The sequence below is a fragment of the Anolis carolinensis genome, unplaced genomic scaffold, assembly GCF_035594765.1.
Source record: "Anolis carolinensis isolate JA03-04 unplaced genomic scaffold, rAnoCar3.1.pri scaffold_11, whole genome shotgun sequence".
In the NCBI taxonomy this organism is placed as follows: Eukaryota; Metazoa; Chordata; class Lepidosauria; order Squamata; family Dactyloidae; genus Anolis; species Anolis carolinensis.
In genome coordinates this window covers 19,072,533-19,094,012 of record NW_026943822.1, presented here as the reverse complement: position 1 = coordinate 19,094,012, position 21,480 = coordinate 19,072,533, and the positions used below count along the sequence as shown (strand labels likewise).

Here is a 21,480-nt window from a genome sequence, read left to right as displayed (position 1 = left end):
CAATGAATGTTTTTCAATATTTTATTAGCAAATATGCTTTCTGTGTTTTGCACAGAAATATAACATAATACAAAATGCAGCTATATACAAAGCATAAATAGCATTTGCCAGGTCGCAAACAAACACACTCGGTGCCCAATACTGAGCCATGGGATAGTTCAGCCATGGGGAAATGTTCATGTACAGTAGAGTCTCACTTATCCAACATTCGCTTATCCAACGTTCTGGATTATCCAGCGCATTTTTGTAGTCAATGTTTTCAATACATCGTGATATTTTGGTGCTAAATTTGTAAATACAGTAATTACTACGTAGCATTACTGCATATTGAACTACTTTTTCTGTCGAATTGTTGTATAACATGATGTTTTGGTGTTTAATTTGTAAAATCATAACTTAATTTGGTGTTTAATAGGCTTCTCCTTAATCTCTCCTTATTATCCAACATATTCGCTTATCCAACGTTCTACTGGCCCGTTTATGTTGGGTAAGTGAGACTCTACTGTATGTATTTTTAAGAGGCTTTCAAGCTAGTTCTGGCATTCTCTTTGGTGAGTCTGGATAATCTAAGTGCAAACAGAAAGGAGGGCAAGAACACTTTTCTTGCGTGTATGCAGAGCCGGGCATGTTTTACTAACATGTTCAAGCAAGTTGTTCAACAATCTCTAAAGTGAAATGTTTTGGAATCCCAAGCAAAAGAGAATCCCCGAAGTACGTTGGCACCTGAAAACGTACAACTGCTTCCATATAGGAACTTAAACACAAATAGTATTCCAGCCCATGGTGCTGGAATACTGTATTTTATGTTGTGGGCTGTAGATGATAAATGTAAACTCTGACATGTGCCCGTGAGCCACCCTGCAGAACAGTGACATACCATTCAGGTTTGCAAAATAAACAATATCGGGACTTTGCTAATTTCAAAAGATCAAAAGCTTGCAGGAGTCCACAGTCCTTTCTCAGTCCATAAATCTGCTTCAGAGAAGAATACAGTCCTGGTTCTTCTTCTTCTTTATCCAGGCCTTGAAAATGGCAAGGCCTCTCTGAGTAAACATCCATCTTCTTCGGCAGTGACTCAGCCGGGACACGCACTGTGACTGAACTAAGCTTGTGCAGACTGGTTCTTCAGCAGCAGAACAGAAACAGTGCCAATTGGCTTCATGCACTTCATTTTTCCAGTTAACATACATATAGTATAGTGTCTTTGCAAACCATGACTTTTTAGGGCTAAAGATCCAAACGTATGGATCCCTTATATCACTGCTGCAGGAGGCAAAGTCTTCTTGAGTCAATGCTTTGGGTTCTCTTCCACTCTTCACACACACTGTGATTGAATTAAGCTTGTCCAAACTGGTTCTTCAGCAGCAGAACAGAAACAGTTGCAAATCAAATTCCCAGGTCTTTTTGCAGGCTCAGCCAATCGGCTTCATGCACTTAATTTTTCCAGTATACATATAGTATAGTGTCTTTGCAAACCATAACAGTTTAGGGCTAAAGATCCAAACATATGGATCCCTTACATCACTGATGCAGGAGTCAATACTTTGGGTTCTCTTCCACTCTTTGCGGCATTGCAACACCCGTCTTATGGTTGTTCTCCAGACTCGACATAAATATTGAGATCTGTGCTTCAAGTGTCCAAGAAGCCATGTCAAGCAAACCCCATTTTGGGCCATTCTTCTGTATTTAAGACCCTTCCGTGCTTGGTTTATTTATCCTGCACAGAACACGTCCACACTCCCAAGTCCGTGCTCTAACTATTCTTGACCGTCAGACTGAAGCTGTGGTGCGGAGAGATCTTCCGAAGGTGCGGGAAGTGCGGGTTGACGTAGACATCTTCCAGCCCGTCTTTCTCCTCCTCCTCTTCCTCCTCACACAGGTCAAAGAAGGCTTTCAGGAGATCTGGGGAAGCGTAGCTGGCCGCGATGACCACCGCACCGATCAGGAAGCACAGCAGCCCTGGAAGAGAAAGGCCGAGAAAGGCCAGTCGGTGAGCCATTCAGCCAGAACCAAACTTGGCACAGAAAGGAGCCTTGAGGGTGCATGTCTGTGTTTGCGTTCAAGCATCTCTGGTTCGGGAGAGAGTGCTCCATGTATCGGCAGAAAAGCACCGATTAACCTGTTGTTTATTCAGCCCAAGAGTGCCGCCCAACCGTAAAACATCCCCACTTTCTGAAGCAGGGAAGGTGAAATTCTTAAGGAGGGCCAAACGCTTTCACAAGAGTATTGCAAAGTTTTGGTCACTGAGATGGAAACGGGTAGCACACAATGAGAGCAGACTAACATCACCTTATTGGCCATGGCTTCCGATATATATATATATAGTAGAGTCTCATTTATCCAAGCTAAACGGGCCGGCAGAAGCTTGGATAAGGGAATATCTTGGATAATAAGGAGGGATTAAGGAAAAGCCTATTAAACATCAAATTAGGTTATGATTTTACAAATTAAGCACCAAAACATCATGTTATACAACAAGTTTGACAGAAAAAGTAGTTCAATACACGGTAATGTTATGTTGTAATTACTGTATTTACGAATTTAGCACCAAAATATCACAATATATTGAAAACATTGACTACAAAAATGGCTTGGATAATCCAGAGGCTTGGATAAGTGAGGCTTGGATAAGTGAGACTCTACTGTATATATATATTTGGGAGGGGTATTGCAAAAGAGAGTTCAGGTGCATTCTTCAAACCACAACACTCTTGTAAGTATCTCACCATTCTGCAAAATATGAGGTTGGGTCAAAAAGTTTTGCCTCCTGTGTCATAACAACGTCATGAATGAACATGTAACAGCAGAAGTTGCTACACATCCTAACCAGAACTATCCTCTCTACACAAAACTACCATTCAACATAGTCACCATCAACTTGTACACATTTGGGCCATTGTTTAACCCAGGCATCAAAACTACTTTGGAAAAATGCAGCGTCTCACTTCATGACCCATGATTTTAAAGCTGTTTTAGCGTCATTCAAGTCGTTGAGTCTGAAACCACATAGGTTATCTTTCAGAGGTCCAAAAAGACAACCTACATAGTTTCGGACTCAAAACAGCTTCAAAATCACGGGTCACGAAGCAAAACTCTGAATGGTTTTGATGCCTGGGTTAAATGATGGCGCAAATGTGACTCATTCAGATAGATAGATAGATAGATACATAGATAGATAGATAGATAGATAGATAGACGGATGATAGACAGACAGACGATAGACGATAGATAGACGATAGACAGATGATATAGATGGATGATAGATAGACGGATGATAGACAGATGATATAGATCAGGGGTCCCCAAACTAAGGCCCGGGGGCCAGATGCGGCCCATCGAAGCTATTTATCCAGCTCCCATGGCACAAGGGCAGAAGGGGGTTGGACTAAATGACCCAAGGGGTCTCTTCTTCTCTTACAACCCTTATTATTGTTGTTATTATTATTATATTGTATGACACAACAAACAAGATAGATATGCTGGATTTCGTATCACAAAATCACATTATTATTATTACTATTATTATTAACACTGAGGCTGGGTGGCCATCTGTCAGGGGTGCTTTGCTTGTGCTTTTGGTGCACAAAGGCAGAAGGGGATTGGACTCAATGGCCCAAGGGGTCTCTTCCAACCCTCTTTATTATTATTGTTGTTGTTGTATTATTATTATTATTATTATTATTATTATTGCTTGGTGGCCAACTATAGTCCGGCCCTCCAACAGTCCGAAGGATCATGAACTGGCCCCCTGTTTAAAAAGTTTGGGGACCCCTGATATAGATGGATGATAGATAGACGGATGATATAGATCAGGGGTCCCCAAACTAAGGCCCGGGGGCCGGATGCGGCCCTCTGAGGTCATTTACCTGGCCCCTGCCCTCAGTTTTATAATATAATATATTGTATATACATATAATATTGATAATAACATTATAATGTAATACAATATAACACTAATAATGATACCATATAATAATTTTAATTATATATTCTATATTACATATAATATTACTAATAATATTACAGTATAGTGGTATAGTTCAATATAGTAATATATAATGCTAATATTGTGCTATGCTAATAATATAATATATTGTATGTACATATAATTTGTAAACCACTTCTCACCCTTAGGGGTGAGAAGGGTGTGATACAAATGTAGTAAATAAATGCAGTAAATAAATAATAAATAAATACATTTTAGACTTAGGCTCGCCCAAAGTCTGAAATGACTTGAAGGCACACAACAACAACAACAACAATCCTAATTAACTTGACTATCTCATTGGCCAGAAGCAGGACCACAATTCCCTTTGAAATCCTGATAAATGTATGTTGGTTAAAATTGTTTTTATAGTTAAATATTGTATTGTTCTTTCATTGTTGTTGTTGTTTTTGCACTACAAATAAGACCTGTGCAGTGTGCATAGGAATTTGTTTGTATTTTTTTTTTCAAATGATAATCCGGCCCCTCAACAGTCTGAAGGATTGTGGACCGGCCCTCGGCTTAAAAAGTTTGGGGACCCCTGATATAGATAGATGATAGATAGTGACTATGTTGAACGGTAGTTTTGTGTAGAGGATAGTTCAGGCTATGATGTGTAGCAACTTCTGCTGTTATATGCTCATTCATAACGTTTTTATGACACAAGGGGCAAAACTTTTCAATCCATCCTCGTAGATCCATCTCAATTGCTGTAGTATCAAAGGATTATAAACACCCTGTGTAGGAATAGGAGGTTTATAGTCCTTTGACACAACGGTAATCCAGATTTGTTACACTGCAGCTCCTATCATCCTTGGCAACTTTAACAAAGCTGAAAAGGTGTCCAAGCTCCAGACCCTTAAGGCTTCTTTGCCTCCCTCGCAGGGCTGTTGGGAAGGTAAAGAGGAGTGACAACTCACCTGTGAAAAGCGTGAGCCAGAACGACGCTCCGTACGCGGCCTCCAGAGAGGCATGGCCAAACTGGATGATACAAGCCGGAGCGTTCCTCACGGTGGCAAAGGAGAGGAGGGCAAAGATCAGAAAGGCCCCCGTGACCAGGATCATGTAGCCGCCGTACACCGGAACCGGCATCGAGAAGAGCAGGTTGGAGACCAGCCAGGCGCAGAAGGCCACCCTGTAGCAGAAAGGAAGGAAATATCCACCTTAGCCCAGGGGCTGTGTATTTGCAGAAGTCAAATAACTACCCCTCCGGACAAAAAGAATCCCTGTCTGAAGTCCCAAATTGATGCTGCTGGTGAACAGAAAATATAGGCTTTAATAAATAATAATAATAATAATAATAATAATAATAATAATAATGGGACCCTGAAGAAGGAGACAGAAGGCCTGATCCTTGCAGCCCAGGAGCAAGCCATCAGAACAAATGCAATTAAGGCCAAGATTGAAAAATCAGCTGATGACCCAAAATGCAGACTGTGCAAGGAAACCGACGAAACCATGGATCATATCCTCAGCTGCTGTAAGAAAATCGCACAGACAGACTACAAACAGAGGCACAACTATGTGGCCCAAATGATTCATTGGGACTTATGCCTCAAGTACCACCTTCCACCAGTAAAGAACTGGTGGGATCACAAACCTGCAAAAGTCTTGGAAAATGAACATGCAAAGATACTGTGCGACTTCCGAATCCAGACTGACAAAGTTCTGGAACACAACACACCAGACATCACAGTTGTGGAAAAGAACAAGGTTTGGATCATTGATGTTGCCATCCCAGGTGACAGTCGCATAGATGAAAAACAACAGGAAAAACTCAGCTATCAGGACCTCAAGATTGAACTTCAAAGACTCTGGCAGAAACCAGTACAGGTGGTCCCGGTGGTGATGGGCACACTGGGTGCTGTGCCAAAAGATCTCAGCCGGCATTTGGAAACAATAGACATTGACAAAATCACCATCTGCCAACTGCAAAAGGCCACCCTACTGGGATCTGCACACATCATCAGAAAATACATCACACAGTCCTAGACACTTGGGAAGTGTTCGACTTGTGGTTTTGCGAAACGAAATCCAGCATATCTATCTTGTTTGCTGTGCCATACAACGTCGTTGTGTTGATAATAAATAATAATAAAACTTTATTTATACCCCGCCACCATCTCCCCGTGGGGACTCGGGGCGGCTTACATGGGGCAAAGTCCCAAACAACATTAACGAAATAAACAATATAAATACAATTCACAGCATAAAAGATAAAAACAGTAATACAATGTAAAACAAGAATCAAACAGTTGATAGTATCAGTAAACCACCAGGCGCAGTTCCATCATCTACTTAGGTGGAGAAACTGGAACAGCAATACAAGAATAAAATGATAAATTACCCCTATATACTTTAGTATAAGTTGACCCAAATATAAGCCGAGGCACCTAATTTTACCACAAAAAAACCTGGGAAAACACTGACTCCAGTATAAGCCGAGGGTGGTAAATTTCAGAAATAAAAACAGATACCAATAGAATTACATCAATTGAGGCATCAGTAGGTTAGATGTTTTTGAATATTTACACAAAGCTCAAATTTAAGATAAGATTGTCCAACTCTGATAAAATCATTATCTGCTTATGTATCCTTTTAATAATAGAGTAAAATAATACCAAAAAGGCCATCTAGTCCAACCCATTCATTGACGTATCACAGGCCATCCGAAATAGATTACTGCAAAGCGCTCTATTTCGGATGGCCTGTGATACGTCAATGAATGGGTTGGACTAGATGGCCTTTTTGGTCCCCTTCTAATATATGATTCTATGCCCTCAAACATTATCCCCAGCCATGTGTGGGAGGTTTTGCTCACCATAAGGTAGCGGATGCATAATGCCCAGCCATCCTGTAGAGACTGTGCAAGCCGCAGGGACTGTTTCCGCTGAATGTCTCCGCCACGTAAAGGATAGGATTGGGCAGGCCCTGGTGCAAGCCCTCGTCGTATTCGTGGTCATAGTTGGCACCAAACCACCAGGGAAAATACTCGTTGTAGTCGATGGTTTCGTTGAGCTGCTCCACAGGGTTTCCTGCAAAAGACAGGAACACGTGCTCAGGATACAAATGATGGAAGGGTTCAAGGAAGGACTAGGAGATGCTGTGGCACAACTGGTTAGTAGCCAGCTGCAATAAATCACTACTGACTGAGAGGCCATGAGTTCGAATCCAGCCCAGTTCAGATTGAGTGCCCGACCATTAAATAGCCTAGCTCGTTGTGGACCTAAGCAACCCAACAGATAGTTATTGCGCCAAATTGCTATGTGTGTGTGTGTGTGTAAAGAAATCCTTGCAAGGTTGTTTGCAGGAGATCTCTGCAAAAGAGCTCAGCTTTGCAGAGAGATAAGCCACACCTAAAACAACAATGTATCTGTTTGCTGGCAGATAGCTGGTTTTGTCAGTTGAAATTTGAGCTTGCTGGGAGAGCACAGAAAAAGACAGGCTCTCTATATAGCTACGGTCAAGTAGCTAATTTAAATATGTTATGCTGTATATATATTGAATGCTGATTGATTAGTTATTGATCCTATGCAACTACAAGGACATTGTACGATTGCTGAACTGTTTATTTGACTTCAACTCAACAAGTAAAGTTTCCTTTTGTTCATTCAGTTCCTCTGCCTGGTCTGAGTCTTTTGCACATGGTGTTAACTGGACGCTGCTGATTCCGCTGTACACTCACCTGGTAACACTACTGACTGAGAGGCCATGAGTTCGAATCCAGCCCAGTTCAGATTGAGCGCCCGACCATTAAATAGCCTAGCTCGTTGTGGACCTAAGCAACCCGAAAAATAGTTGCATCTGTCGCGTAGGTAATTTAGGTACCGCTTTATGCGGGGAGGCTAATTTAACTAATTTACGACATCATAAAAACGTGTTGCCTGTTCCCATTCTCATGGGGTTATTTTTTTTATCAATGTAATATGTAAACATTTATTTACTACATTTATATCCCGCCCTTCTCACCCCAAAGGGGACTCAGAGCGGCTTACAAATTAAATTTACGTACAATATTATATTATTAGCATAGCACAATACTGGCAATAAATTACTATATTGTACTATATCTATATACTGTAATATTAATAATATTACATGTAATATACAATATATATTATTATATTGTATTATTATTATATTTTACAGTAGAGTCTCACTTATCCAACACTCGCTTATCCAGCGTTCTGGATTATCCAATGCATTTTTGTAGTCAATGTTTTCAATATATCGTGCTATTTTGGTGCTAAATTCGTAAATACAGTAATTACAACATAACATTACTGCGCATTGAACTACTTTTTCTGTCTAATTTGTTGTATAACATATTGTTTTGGAGCTTAATTTGTAAAATCATAACCTAATTTGATGTTTAATAGGCATTTCCTTAATCTCTCCTTATTATCCATCGTTCTGCTGGCCCATTTATGTTGGATAAGTGAGACTCTACTGTATTGTAATATTATTAATACAATATATAATTAATATTATATTGTATTATTGGTATTATATTGTATTACAAAATATTATTATTATATGCATATACAATATATTATATTTTATATTATTGTAAATTATATTGTATATATGTATATAAGTATAATATTACTAATAATACTACCATATAATGATATAGTACAATATAGTAATTTAACGCTTATATTGTGCTATGGTAATAATATATTGTATGTTCATTTGATTTGTAAGCAGTTCTGAGTCTCCTTCGGGGTGAGAAGAGTGGGATATAAATGTAATAAATAAATAAACATATATATATGATGTGTTTGGAAATGTTTTGAGATTCTCCTGATCATGGGGATATATTCCCTGCCATGCAAGGAGTTTTTATTTTAAAATTACATTAGGATTTCTGCATATGTTGTGGAGGTTGGGAGAAGTTGGCGGGTGATTTTGCTTTGAAAATGTTTTGGAGTTGAGTGATGGTAGACTATGTTAAACTTATTATTCGGTACAAGGTTGCCGTTTGAGTACGGATCGGGACACGTCCCATTGTTTTCGAATGTATGTTTTCTTATTGTATATTGGACGGTTTGTGTCAGATAATTCATAAAATAATTTCAAGAATGAGGAAGTACTCCGTCAAGGACTCGGCGTCACAGTGGGCGATGAAGCAGCAGCTCCCCCCAGTGGTTGGAATCGAGCATAGCCTGATGAAGCTGGAAAATGTTAAATGGCCTCTGTGTCTGTTTATATATATATATATATATGTTGCATGTCTAATGGCATTGAATTTTTGGCATGTATATGTCGATTTAGCATCACAGACTTACCGACGAGTGTGATGTTGACGCCCGACAAGCCGATGTGGACCCCGACGTCCACGTCCACGAAGGCGGAACTAAAAGACTTGTAGGTGGTGTTGGCTTTCACGGTCCCGCTCTGCCAATCAGAGGAGAAATGGACGGCTGAAAGAAGGAGGAAATACTTGTGAGTTTGTTGTGTAGACTTGGCATGGTCAAACTTGGGTCTTCCAGGTGTTTTGGACTCCAACTCCCATCATTCCTAACAGCCTCAGGCCCCTTCCTTTTGCCCCCCAGCCGCTTAAGCGGCTGGGGGGCAAAAGGAAAGGGCCTGAGGCTGTTAGGAATGATGGGAGTTGGAGTCCAAAACACCTGGAAGGCCCAAGTTTGACCATGCCTGGTGTCGACCCACCTTTAGAAATGCCTGGACCTGGACAGAAGAAGAAATCCACTTACCAACAATCACTCCTCCAATAAAAAGGCTTATGATGACCCGGAAAAGCCAGTAGAGCCTCTGTCAACAACAACAAAAGCAGAAAGTCGCCGTAAGAATATTGCAACCCGGTAAAATCCCCGGGACTAAGTGCCTTTGACGAAAGTTTCGGGGTTTGAATGAAGGGTGGGGCTCACATCTAAGTCAACAAGCCGGAACAACATAAATAATATCATTCCTAGGGTTTGATTTCGAAAAGGCCAGAAATACTTCTCGCCGGGCAGAATGGGGTTGGACTAGATGATCCTTGGGGGTCTCTTCTAATTCTATGATCTTGTGCTCAGAAGTGGAGAGGGTCACAACCAGGCAATTATTATTATTATATTGTATTATATTATATTGTAAGTGTGATGGAGTCTCCTTCTTTGGAGGCTGGATGGCCATCTGCCAAGAGTGATTTAATGGTGTCTTCCTGTCTCTTAGGGGGTCTCTTCTAATTCTATGATCTCATGCTCAGAAGCAGAGAGGGTCACATATGGCACATCCGGACAGTGATGGAGTCTCCTCCTTTGGAGGCTGGATGGCCATCTTCTGGGAGTGGTTTAATGCCAGGCAGAATGGGGTTGGACTGGATGATCCTTGGGGGTCTCTTCTAATTCTATGATCTCAGGTTCAGAAGTAGAGAAGGAAATAAGTCACAACCAGACAGTGATGGAGCCTTATGCTTTGGAGGCTGGATGGCCATCTGCCAGGAGTGATTTAATGGTGTCTTTCTACTCCTTGGGATCTCTTCTAATTCTATAACCTCATGTTCAGAGGTAGAGAAGGTCCCATATGGCACAATGAGACAATCACCGTAAGCATGATGGGGTCTCCTTTTTTGGAGGCTGGATGGCCATCTGCCGGGAGTGATTTAATGCCAGGCAGAATGGGGTTGGACTAGATGATCCTTAGGGGTCTCTTTTCATCCTATGATCTCATGCTCAGAAGTAGAGAGGCATAACAAGATAATCACTGTAAGTGTGATAGTTTCCTTCTTTGGAGTCTGGATGGCCATCTGTCAGGAGTGATTTAATGGTATCTTCCTACCCCTTAGGGGGTCTCTTCTCATCCTATGATCTCATGTTCGGAAGTAGAGAGGGTCACATATGACACAACCGGACAATCACCGTAAGTGTGATAAAGTCTCCTTTTTTGGAGTCTGGATGGCCATCTGTCAGGAGTGATTTAATGCCAGGCAGAATGGGGTTGGACTGGATGATCCTTGGGGGTCTCTTCTAATTCTATGATCTCATGCTCAGAAGTAGAGAGGGTCACTACCAGGCAATTACTGTAAGTGTGATGGAGTCTCTTCCTTTGGAGGTTGCATGGACATCTGTCGGGAGTGATTTAATGGTGTTTTCCTGTCCCTTAGAGGGTCTCTTCTAATTCTATGATCTCATGCTCAGAAGCAGAGAGGGCCACAACCAGGCAATTACTGTAAGTGTGATGGAATCTCCTCCTTTGGAGTCTGGATGGCCATCTGTTGGGAGTGATTTAATGGTGTCTTCTTGCCGGTCAGAATGGGGTTGGACTAGATGACCCTTGGGGGGATCTCTTCTCATCCTATGATCTCATGCTCAGAAGCAGAGAGGGTCACATATGGCACAACCAGATAATCATCATAAGTGTGATGGAGTCTCCTTCTTTGGAGGCTGGATGGCCATCTGTCAGGAGTGATTTAATGGTATCTTCCTACCCCTTAGGGGGTCTCTTCTAATTCTATGATCTCATGCTCAGAAGTAGAGAAGGTCCCATATGGCACAACGAGACAATCACCATAAGCGTGATAAAGTCTCCTTCTTTGGAGTCTGGATGGCCATCTGTCGGGAGTGATTTAATGGTGTCTTCCTACGCCTTAGGGGGTCTCTTCTAATTCTATGATCTCATGCTCAGAAGCAGAGAGGGTCACAACCAGGCAATTACTGTAAGTGTGATAAAGTCTCCTTCTTTGGAGGCTGGATGGCCATCTGCCGGGAGTGATTTAATGCCAGGTACAATGGAGTTGGACTGGATGATCCTTAGGGGTCTCTTCTAATTCTATGATCTCATGCTCAGAAGTAGAGAGGGTCAAATATAGCACAACCAGACAGTGATGGAGTCTCCTTCTTTGGAAGCTGGATGGCCATCTTCTGGGAGTGGTTTAATGCCAGGCAGAATGGGGTTGGACTAGATGATCCTTGTGGGTCTCTTCTAATTCTATGATCTCATGCTCAGAAGTAGGGAAGGTCAAATATGGCACAACCAGACAATCATCATAAATGTGATGGAGTCTCCTTCTTTGGAGATTGGATGGCCTCTGTCGGGAGTGATTTAATGGTGTCTCAGAAGTAGAGAGGGTCCCATATGGCACAACCAGACAATCAGAGCTCTCCGTGTCCCAGTTCTCATTGGAAACAACCCAACCCTGGACTAAAAAGGAAAGGGCAAAGTCTCAGAAGAACTCCTTACCGCTCTGCCCCGAATGCCAGGCAAGATGAGCAAGAAACTGAAGGCGATGACGAGGAAGACGACGATGACGATGACGAGGTTGATATCGAAGACGACGGGCTTCCTGGGCTGCGGGTAGAAGGGGTAGATGCCGCCGAAGAGCGTCATTTTGGGGACCTGGAAGGCCGAGAAGAGCAAAGATAAACAGCAATAAAGAGGCATGCATGCACATGGCACTGTGGTTCCAGCATTGGACTCTGTGGATGCTCAAATCCTATTAGATCCCATATAGAATCGCACCAAGGAATTTCATGGCCAGAAGCACTGGCTTGCTGGGAGTTTTCTGGGCTGTATGCGTGTTCCAGAAGCATTCTCTCCTGACGTTCCACATCTATGTCACATCATCTATCCTCAGAGGTTGTGGGGTCTGTTGGAAACCAACCAGGCAAGTGGGCTTTATATATCTCACAACCTCTGAGGATGCCTGCCATAGATATGGGTGTAATGTCAGAAGAGAATGCTGCTGGAACATGGCCATACAGCTTGGAAAAATGCACCACAACCCTATCTGTGGAAGAATGTCCAGGGCGGGAGAAAGAACTCTTGTCTGTTAGAGGAAAGTGTTAATGTTGCCATTAGCATTGAATGGCCTTGCAGATTCAAAGCCTGGCTGCTTCCTGCCTGGGGGGAATCCTTTGTTGGGAGGTGTTAGCGGCTGAGGGGAGGGGGAAAAGGAAGGGGGATGAGGTTTGTTAGGAATGGTGGGAGTTGCAGTCCAAAACACCTGGAGAGAGGGCTCAAGATTGCCCATGCCTGGGCTGGATGGACCTCTGTCGGGAGGGCTTTGTGTCTGGCAAAATGAGGCTGGACTGGGAGAGCCTTTGGGGTGTCTTAGAATAATACAATCTCCATTTGGAGACCTCAAAGAGCATCTAGTCCAACCCTTTCCATGCAAGGAGACACCAAACAAGCCCTCCCGACAGAGGCCCATGCAACCTCTGGGAGAGGAGAGTGCATTGTAGAATTACTGTATATACTCAAGTATAAGCCTAGTTTTTCAGCCCTTTTTTTAAGACTGAAAAAGCCCCTCTCGGCTTATACTCGGGTGAGGGTCCTGGTTGGCTTATATTTGGGTCAGCTTATACTCGAGAATATATGGTACATTTATTATTTTTCTCTATTATTATTGGTATTATTACATTTATTATTTTTCTCTATTATTATTGGTATTATTACATTTATTACTTTTCTCTATTATTGTTGCTACTATTACATTTATTTTACTCTATTTTTATTATTATCAATAATACATTTATTATTTTACTCTATTACTACATGTATTATTTTCCTGTATTTATTATTATTATTCCATGTATTATTTTACTCTATTCTTATTAAAAGGATACATAAACACATTTACCTTGAAGAAGATGAGAATAATGATTTGATCAGAGTTGGACAATCTCATCTTAAATTTGAGCTTTATGTAAATATTCAAAAACATTTAACCTACGGATGCCTCAGTTAATGTAATTTTATTGGTATCCGTTTTTATTCCTGAAATTTATCACCCTCGGCTTATACTGGAGTCAATGTTTTCCCAATTTTTTTGTGTGGTAAAATTAGGTGCCTCAGCTTATAGTCGGGTCGGCTTATAAGCGAGTATATACGGTAATTTTATTTGTATCTCGGCTTATACTGGAGTCAATGTTTTCCCAGTTTTTTTGTGGTAAAATTAGGTGCCTCAGCTTATAGTCGGGTCGGCTTATAAGCGAGTATATATGGTAATTTTATTTGTATCTCGGCTTATACTGGAGTCAATGTTTTCCCAGTTTTTTTGTGGTAAAATTAGGTGCCTCAGCTTATAGTCGGGTCGGCTTATAAGCGAGTATATACGGTAATTTTATTTGTATCTCGGCTTATACTGGAGTCAATGTTTTCCCAGTTTTTTTGTGGTAAAATTAGGTGCCTCGGCTTATATTCGGGTCGGCTTATACTCGAGTATATACAGTAGACAGCCTTTGGGGTGTCTTGGAATCATACAATCCCATTTGGAGACTTCAAAGAGCATCTAGTCCAACCCTTTCCATGCAAGGAGACACCACCCAACCCCTCCCGGCAGAGGCCCATGCAGCCACAGCTTTGAAACCTCCAGGAGAGGTTTGTGTTTGTGGCTCTCTGGGTTCTTGAGAGTGCCAAACCGCATTAATTACACAGTATAGATCCCCACCCAAGACTTACCGCCTTCTAGAGGAGAAGAAGAAGCAGCAGCAATGTTTTCCTATGCAGAGAAGAACAAAAGTGATGGCTCCAAGCCCAAGACCCTTCCCTTTTATAGGCTTGCAAGCAGGTGCCATGCAAATGAGGCCCCCTTAGCCACGCCCCTCGGCCACGCCCACAGGGACACCTTCCTCCTGCCATGGCCAGAGGCTCATTCCAGGTAGAAGCACCTGAGAGAGAAGCAGCAGCAGCAGCAGGTGAATGCCCAGGTGAAGAAGGCTCAGAGGGAAGGTAAGGGATCCTTTTCCCTCCTTTTGAAGCAAAAGAAGGGAGCAATCTTTCCCATTTTAAGCCCTGGAGAAAGAGAACCTTTCTATTATTATTATTATTATTATTATTATTATTAATAATAATAATAATATTGTATGACACAGCAAACAAGATAGATATGCTGGATTTTGTATCACAAAACCACAAGTCGAACACTTCCCAAGTGTCTAGAACTGTGTGATGTATTTTCGGATGATGCGCGCAGATCCCAGTAGGGTGGCCTTTTGCAGTTGTTGTTATTATTATTTTATGACACAGCAAACAAGATAGACATGCTGGATTTCGTATCCCAAAATCACAAGTCGAACCCTTCCCAAATGTCTAGGACTGTGTGATGTATTTTCGGATGATGCACACAGATCCCAGTAGGGTGGCCTTTTGCAGTTCTTGTTATTATTATTTTATGACACAGCAAACAAGATAGACATGCTGGATTTCGTATCCCAAAATCACAAGTCGAACCCTTCCCAAATGTCTAGGACTGTGTGATGTATTTTCGGATGATGCACACAGATCCCAGTAGGGTGGCCTTTTGCAGTTCTTGTTATTATTATTTTATGACACAGCAAACAAGATAGACATGCTGGATTTCGTATCCCAAAATCACAAGTCGAACCCTTCCCAAATGTCTAGGACTGTGTGATGTATTTTCGGATGATGCACACAGATCCCAGTAGGGTGGCCTTTTGCAGTTCTTGTTATTATTATTTTATGACACAGCAAACAAGATAGACATGCTGGATTTCGTATCCCAAAATCACAAGTCGAACCCTTCCCAAATGTCTAGGACTGTGTGATGTATTTTCGGATGATGCACACAGATCCCAGTAGGGTGGCCTTTTGCAGTTCTTGTTATTATTATTTTATGACACAGCAAACAAGATAGACATGCTGGATTTCGTATCCCAAAATCACAAGTCGAACCCTTCCCAAATGTCTAGGACTGTGTGATGTATTTTCGGATGATGCACGCAGATCCCAGTAGGGTGGCCTTTTGCAGTTCTTGTTATTATTTTTTTATGACACAGCAAACAAGATAGACATGCTGGATTTCGTATCACAGAACCACAAGTCGAACACTTCCCAAGTGTCTAGGACTGTGTGATGTATTTTCAGATGATGCGCGCAGATCCCAGTAGGGTGGCCTTTTGCAGTTGTTGTTATTATTTTTTATGACACAGCAAACAAGATAGACATGCTGGATTTCGTATCACAAAACCACAAGTCGAACACTTCCCAAGTGTCTAGAACTGTGTGATGTATTTTCGGATGATGCGTGCAGATCCCAGTAGGGTGGCCTTTTGCAGTTGTTATTATTATTATTATTATTATTATTATTATTATTATTTTATTATGACACAGCAAACAAGATAGATATGCTGGATTTCGTATCCCAAAACCACAAGTCGAACACTTCCCAAGTGTCTAGGACTGTGTGATGTATTTTCAGATGATGAGCGCAGATCCCAGTAGGGTGGCCTTTTGCAGTTGTTGTTGTTGTTATTATTATTATCTGACTGCATTACACACTGTTAAATTGATACAACTGAACTGTCATAAACTACCATTCTGGTGCCCAATGATGATGTTACTGCAGTTAATGCAATCTGACACCACTTGAACTGCCAAAAACAATGATAGTGTCTTATTGTTATCTAATTATTATTAATAAATGTACTAAGTGACTGCATTGACTTAATGTTAAAGCACACACTGTTGAACTGACACAGCTGAACTGCCATAAATATTGTGCCTTATCTATATTGTTATCTAATTATTATTATTTATTATCATTAATAATTGTATTAAGTGACTGTACACACTGTTGAACTGACACAGCTGAACTGCCATAAATAATTATTGTGCCTTATTGTTATCTAATTATTATTATTATTATTAATAATAATAATAATAATAAATGTACTGACTGTATTAACGTTAAAGGATACACATTGTTGAACTGACACAGCTGAACTGCCATAAATAATTATTGTGCCTTATTGTTATCCAATTATTATTATTATTAATAATAATAATAATAATAAATGTACTAAGTGACTGTATTAACATAATGTTAAAGTATACACATTGTTGAACTGACCCAGCTGAACTGCCATAAATAATTATTGTGCATTACTATCTAAATAATTATTGTGCCTTATTGTTATCTAATTACTATTATTATTATTATTATTATTATTATTATTATTATTATTAATAATAATAATAATAAATGTTCTAAGTAACTGTATTAACATAATATTAAAGGACACACACTGTTGAACTGACGCAGCTGAACTGCCATAAATAATTATTGTGCCTTATCTATATTGTTATCTAATTACTATAATAATAATAATAATAATAATAAATGTACTAAGTATTGCTATCAAATTGTTGTTGTTATTATTATTATTAATGAATGTACTAAGTGACTGTATTAACATAATGTTAAAGGACACACACTGTTGAACTGACACAGCTGAACTGCCATAAATAATTATTATTATGATTATGTCATGATTATCGTTATTGCTACTGTATTAATACAGTGACAAAGGGTAAATTGAAATTGTACTGCAATAAATTTGGCTGCAATAAATAAAGAGTATTGGTGCCCAATGAGGATGGTGATGTTACTACAACACAATGATGTTGTCCATAGACACCTTCTAGTTGTGTTGCTGGCATGGGCGCCTTATTACCTTCCTGCCGAAGCAGTATCTATCGATCTACTCACATTTGCATGTTTTCGAACAGCTAGGTTGGCAGGAGCTAGGGCTAACAGCGGGAGCTCACCCTGACCCGCAGCCTCGAATTGCCAACCTTAAGTTCAGCAGATGCAAAAGTTCAACAGTTTATAATCCACTAGCTGTTGCTGTGGCAAAGTGGTGGTGGTATTGATTAAAAATTGTTGTGTAATTTTTATTTGACGTTATTTGCAATTTTTATTAATTTTATGGTAAGTTATATTTTATTTATTATACTTTATTATTTTCTTGTATTATTTTAAGTTATTTTCTGTTATTATAGTATTTTATTGTATTAATTTTTAGTGTTTTTTATTATTTTTTATTGGGTTGCTAGGAGACCAAGTTGGAGGAGCTTAGCCTTCTAACTGGCAGCAATGGGATAAAAGCAATTATTCCTCTCTCTCTAATTAGGACTTTATTATTCTTTTCATTTTGTTGTATCAACCTAGAGGCGTGGATGATGGGTTGTGTTGTCAAATTTCGAGGTTGGGAGGCCTGTAGTTTTGTTGTTTTGTGGGTCGCCGTGATGCCATCACTCTTTTATATATATAGATTATGCCACTGCAATCCTTACTGATTCCTGATCTGGCGAGAGGGTGGACTAGATGACCTTTTAGTACGTAATTCCTAGTTCTGTGAGTTTATCTTTCTTCCTGCAAACGCACTCAATTGAAGGGCAGGATGCATATTTCAGATGCCAAGCGCTTAAACTGGAATGTTCGGATTTGCTTTAGTTTGAACTGGCATGTCATACATAGCGTTCTGACTTGAATGTGATTTCTAAAAGGAAGGAGTCTTAGTTGCTGTGAGTTTTCCGGACTGTGTGGTCATGTTCCAGAAGCATATAATATTGATAATAATATAATGTAATACAATATAATGCTAATAATAATGCAATAAAATAATATTAATTATATATTATATATTAAATGTAATATTACTAATAATATTACCATATAATGATATATCACATTATTACATTTATTATTTTACTACATTTATTATTATTATTACATTTATTATTTCACTCTATTATTATTAAAAGGATACATAAGCACATTTACATTGAAGAAGATGAGAATAATGATTTAATCAGAGTTAGTCTTAACTCAAATTTGAGCTTGATGTAAATATTCAAAAACATTTAACCTACTGATGCCTCAATTAATGTAATTTTTTGCTATCTATTTTTATTTTTATTTCTGAAATTTCCCACCCTCGGCTTATAGTGGAGTCAATGATTTCCTGTTTTTTTTGTGGTACAATTAGATACCTTGGCTTATATTCGAGTATATAATTACTTGTCAATTATATAATTACTTGTCAATTAACACTAAAAAATAATTAAAAACACTAAAAGATTAATACAATAAAATACTATAATAACAGAAAATAACTAAAAATAATACAATAAAATAATAAAATATAATAAATAAAAAGATAACTTACAATAAAATTAATTTAAAAAATACAAATAACGTCAAATAAAAATTACACAATTTTTACCCAATACCACCACCACTTTGCCACAGCAACGCGTGGCCGGGCACAGCTAGTATCATATAACACTGGGAGTGAGCAACCTATGGCTTATATGGGCCCCATATTACAGGTATTAATGAATTATAATTTCCTCCCATGCTGCCCAGCAGAGCCAATGTTACAAGGATGGTGAGACACATGTTTTGCTCAGCGAGTAAACTATGCAAAACTACATCTCCCACGATCCCATTGAACATGCCAACAATTGCGTCCTACAGTGCGGATTCACTCATCAAAGGATCTTGACTGATGTCAAATATTTGAGAGCATTGGCTTTCGGTGACATGGTTTGTACAAGGCGTAGAGTCGTCCCTGGGTGGAAAATCCAAGTTGCACAAGTTGCGAAGGAATCCTGAATTGCAGCAAAACCGAAGCTGGAATTCAGGCGCAGGCCACACACGCAAGGCTCCTTTCGTGGCTCGTGTGCGCCGCACCGCTTGTGCGTAATCAGATCAAATAAGATTGATGGAATGTCACTAAGATTTACTTTTTTTTTTCGTTTTGTTCCGGCACTTGTAAAGGCACACACTCACTCCGCTGCAAGTGACTCATACCTGGGGAATATTTATCCAGCACAAAAAGTGTCCTTTGTGTCATTCTGCTTTCTAATGATCCGTTGTTGAAAAGTGCAAACTCAGGGAATGATGCCAGAGATGAAAACGTATTTGCTTGATAGAAGAATAAGGTGAAGGAAAGGTATATGGGTCAACCCAAAAGGTGCAGCTTCTGCTAATTGCTCGTTAGAATTGTCATCTAGGGGTGCATCTACACTGTTGAATAGATGCAGTTTTATACCACTATGAGAGAGTTGCCATAAAGCCACTTGAGGACACATAAAGGTATTACTGTAATATGGAATTTGCCTGATAGCCAACATAATAATAATAATAATAATAATAATAATAATAATAATAATAATATATTATTATTATTATTATTATTACTTTAATATGGAATTTGCCTGATAGCCAACATAATATTATTATTATTATTATTATTATTATTATTATTATTATTATTACCACTGTAATATGGAATTTGCCTGATAGCCAACATAATAATAATATACTATTATTATTATTATTATTACTACTACTACTACTGTAATATGGAATTTGCCTGATAGTCAACATAACTTATTATTATTATTATTATTATTATTATTGTAATATGGAATTTGCCTGATAGCCAACATATTATTATTATTATTATTATTATTATTATTATTATATGTAATTTGCCTAATAGCCAACATAATAATAATAATTTTTATTATTATTATTATTATTATTACTACTGTAATATGGAATTTGCCTGATAGTCAACATAATATATTATTATTATTGTAATATGGAATTTGCCTGATAGCCAACATATTATTATTATTATTATTATTATTATTATTATTATTATTAATTAGCCAACGTAACAATGGGTCGCTGTGAGTTTTCCATGTGTGGCCATGTTCCAGAAGCATTCTCTCCTGACGTTTCATCCACATCTGTGGCAGGCATCCTCAAAGATTGTGGGGTCTGTTGGAAACTAGGCAAGTGGGGTTTATATATCAGGTGGGAGAAAGAACTCTTGTCTGTTTGAGGCAAGTGTGAATGTTGCCATTGGCCACCTTGATTAGCATTACATAGCCTAGCAGCTTCAAAGGCTGGCTGCTTCCTGTCTGGGGGAATCATTTGTTGTCACTATGATGTCACTAAAATGTCCAGGGTGGGAGGAAAAAAAAACTCTTGTCTGTTTGAGGCAAGTGTGAATATTGCAATTGGCCACCTTGATTAGCATTGCATAGCCTAGCAGCTTCAAAGCCTGGCTGCTTCCTGTCTGGGGGAATCCTTTGCTGGGAGGATCAAGCTGGCCAATTGCATCATCCACACTTGCCTGCAATAGACAAGAGTTTTTTCTCCCACTCTGGAGATATTTAAACCCCACTTGCCTAGTTTCCAACAGACCTCATAGCCTCTGAGGATGCCAGGCAATAGATGTGGGCAAAACATCAGGAGAGAATGCTTCTGGAACATAGCCAGAAAAGCTCAGAAAACTCACAGCAACCCAGTGATTCCGGCCATGAACGCCTTCGACAACACAACATAGCAATCTCTGTATTTAAGAAAATATTTAAGAAAAGATATAGCACTTGCTTCACTTTTCAAAGATATTTTAAATTTGAAATAAACAATGACGGGGACAAGCGGGTCTCCACTGGGAGAGAGTTCCGTAAATGGAACTACGATTTTTATTTTTTTTTAGTTTATTACAGGGCTGCGTATTTCATCACCATTGCTATGGCCTCTCCTCGTTTTCTTCTATGTCAGTTACAGGATGAACTATTTTGCATATGATGGCTTTTTTCTGGGAAATATTGTTGCCCATTTCCTTATAGTTTGGACCTTGGCGAGGAAGAGATTAGCCAAGGCTAGTGGATGCTTGTGTCCATCCCTTCCGAAGATATCGATACAATTGTGAGCAAACCGTGGC

At 39.5% G+C, this 21,480-nt stretch overlaps 2 protein-coding genes across 3 annotated transcripts in view; one reads left to right on the top strand and one right to left on the bottom strand.

The window, feature by feature from the left end:
* Window positions 1–7: 7 nt before the first annotated feature.
* Window positions 8–14,467, bottom strand: duoxa2 (dual oxidase maturation factor 2). Of its 2 annotated transcripts, XM_062963320.1 has the most exons (7): window positions 14,390–14,467; window positions 12,170–12,325; window positions 9,703–9,760; window positions 9,277–9,411; window positions 6,807–7,020; window positions 4,906–5,120; window positions 8–1,959 (listed from the first exon to the last, which is right to left on the bottom strand). In XM_062963320.1, the coding sequence occupies exons 2-7, from the start codon at window positions 12,314–12,316 to the stop codon at window positions 1,754–1,756; spliced, it is 975 nt and encodes a 324-aa protein (XP_062819390.1). In that variant the 5' UTR covers window positions 12,317–12,325; window positions 14,390–14,467; the 3' UTR covers window positions 8–1,753. The 2 variants fall into 2 exon arrangements, with proteins under 2 accessions (XP_062819390.1, XP_062819389.1); XM_062963319.1 differs by lacking the exon at window positions 14,390–14,467 and having other exon boundaries at window positions 12,170–12,835.
* A 134-nt stretch (window positions 14,468–14,601) lies between these two features.
* duox2 (dual oxidase 2) overlaps window positions 14,602–21,480 on the top strand; it is a 79,819-nt gene continuing 72,940 nt past the window's right edge. Inside the window, exon 1 of the mRNA XM_062963216.1 lies at window positions 14,602–14,659. The gene's annotated coding sequence lies outside the window, so the exon portion shown is untranslated. The remainder of the gene's footprint in view (window positions 14,660–21,480) is intronic.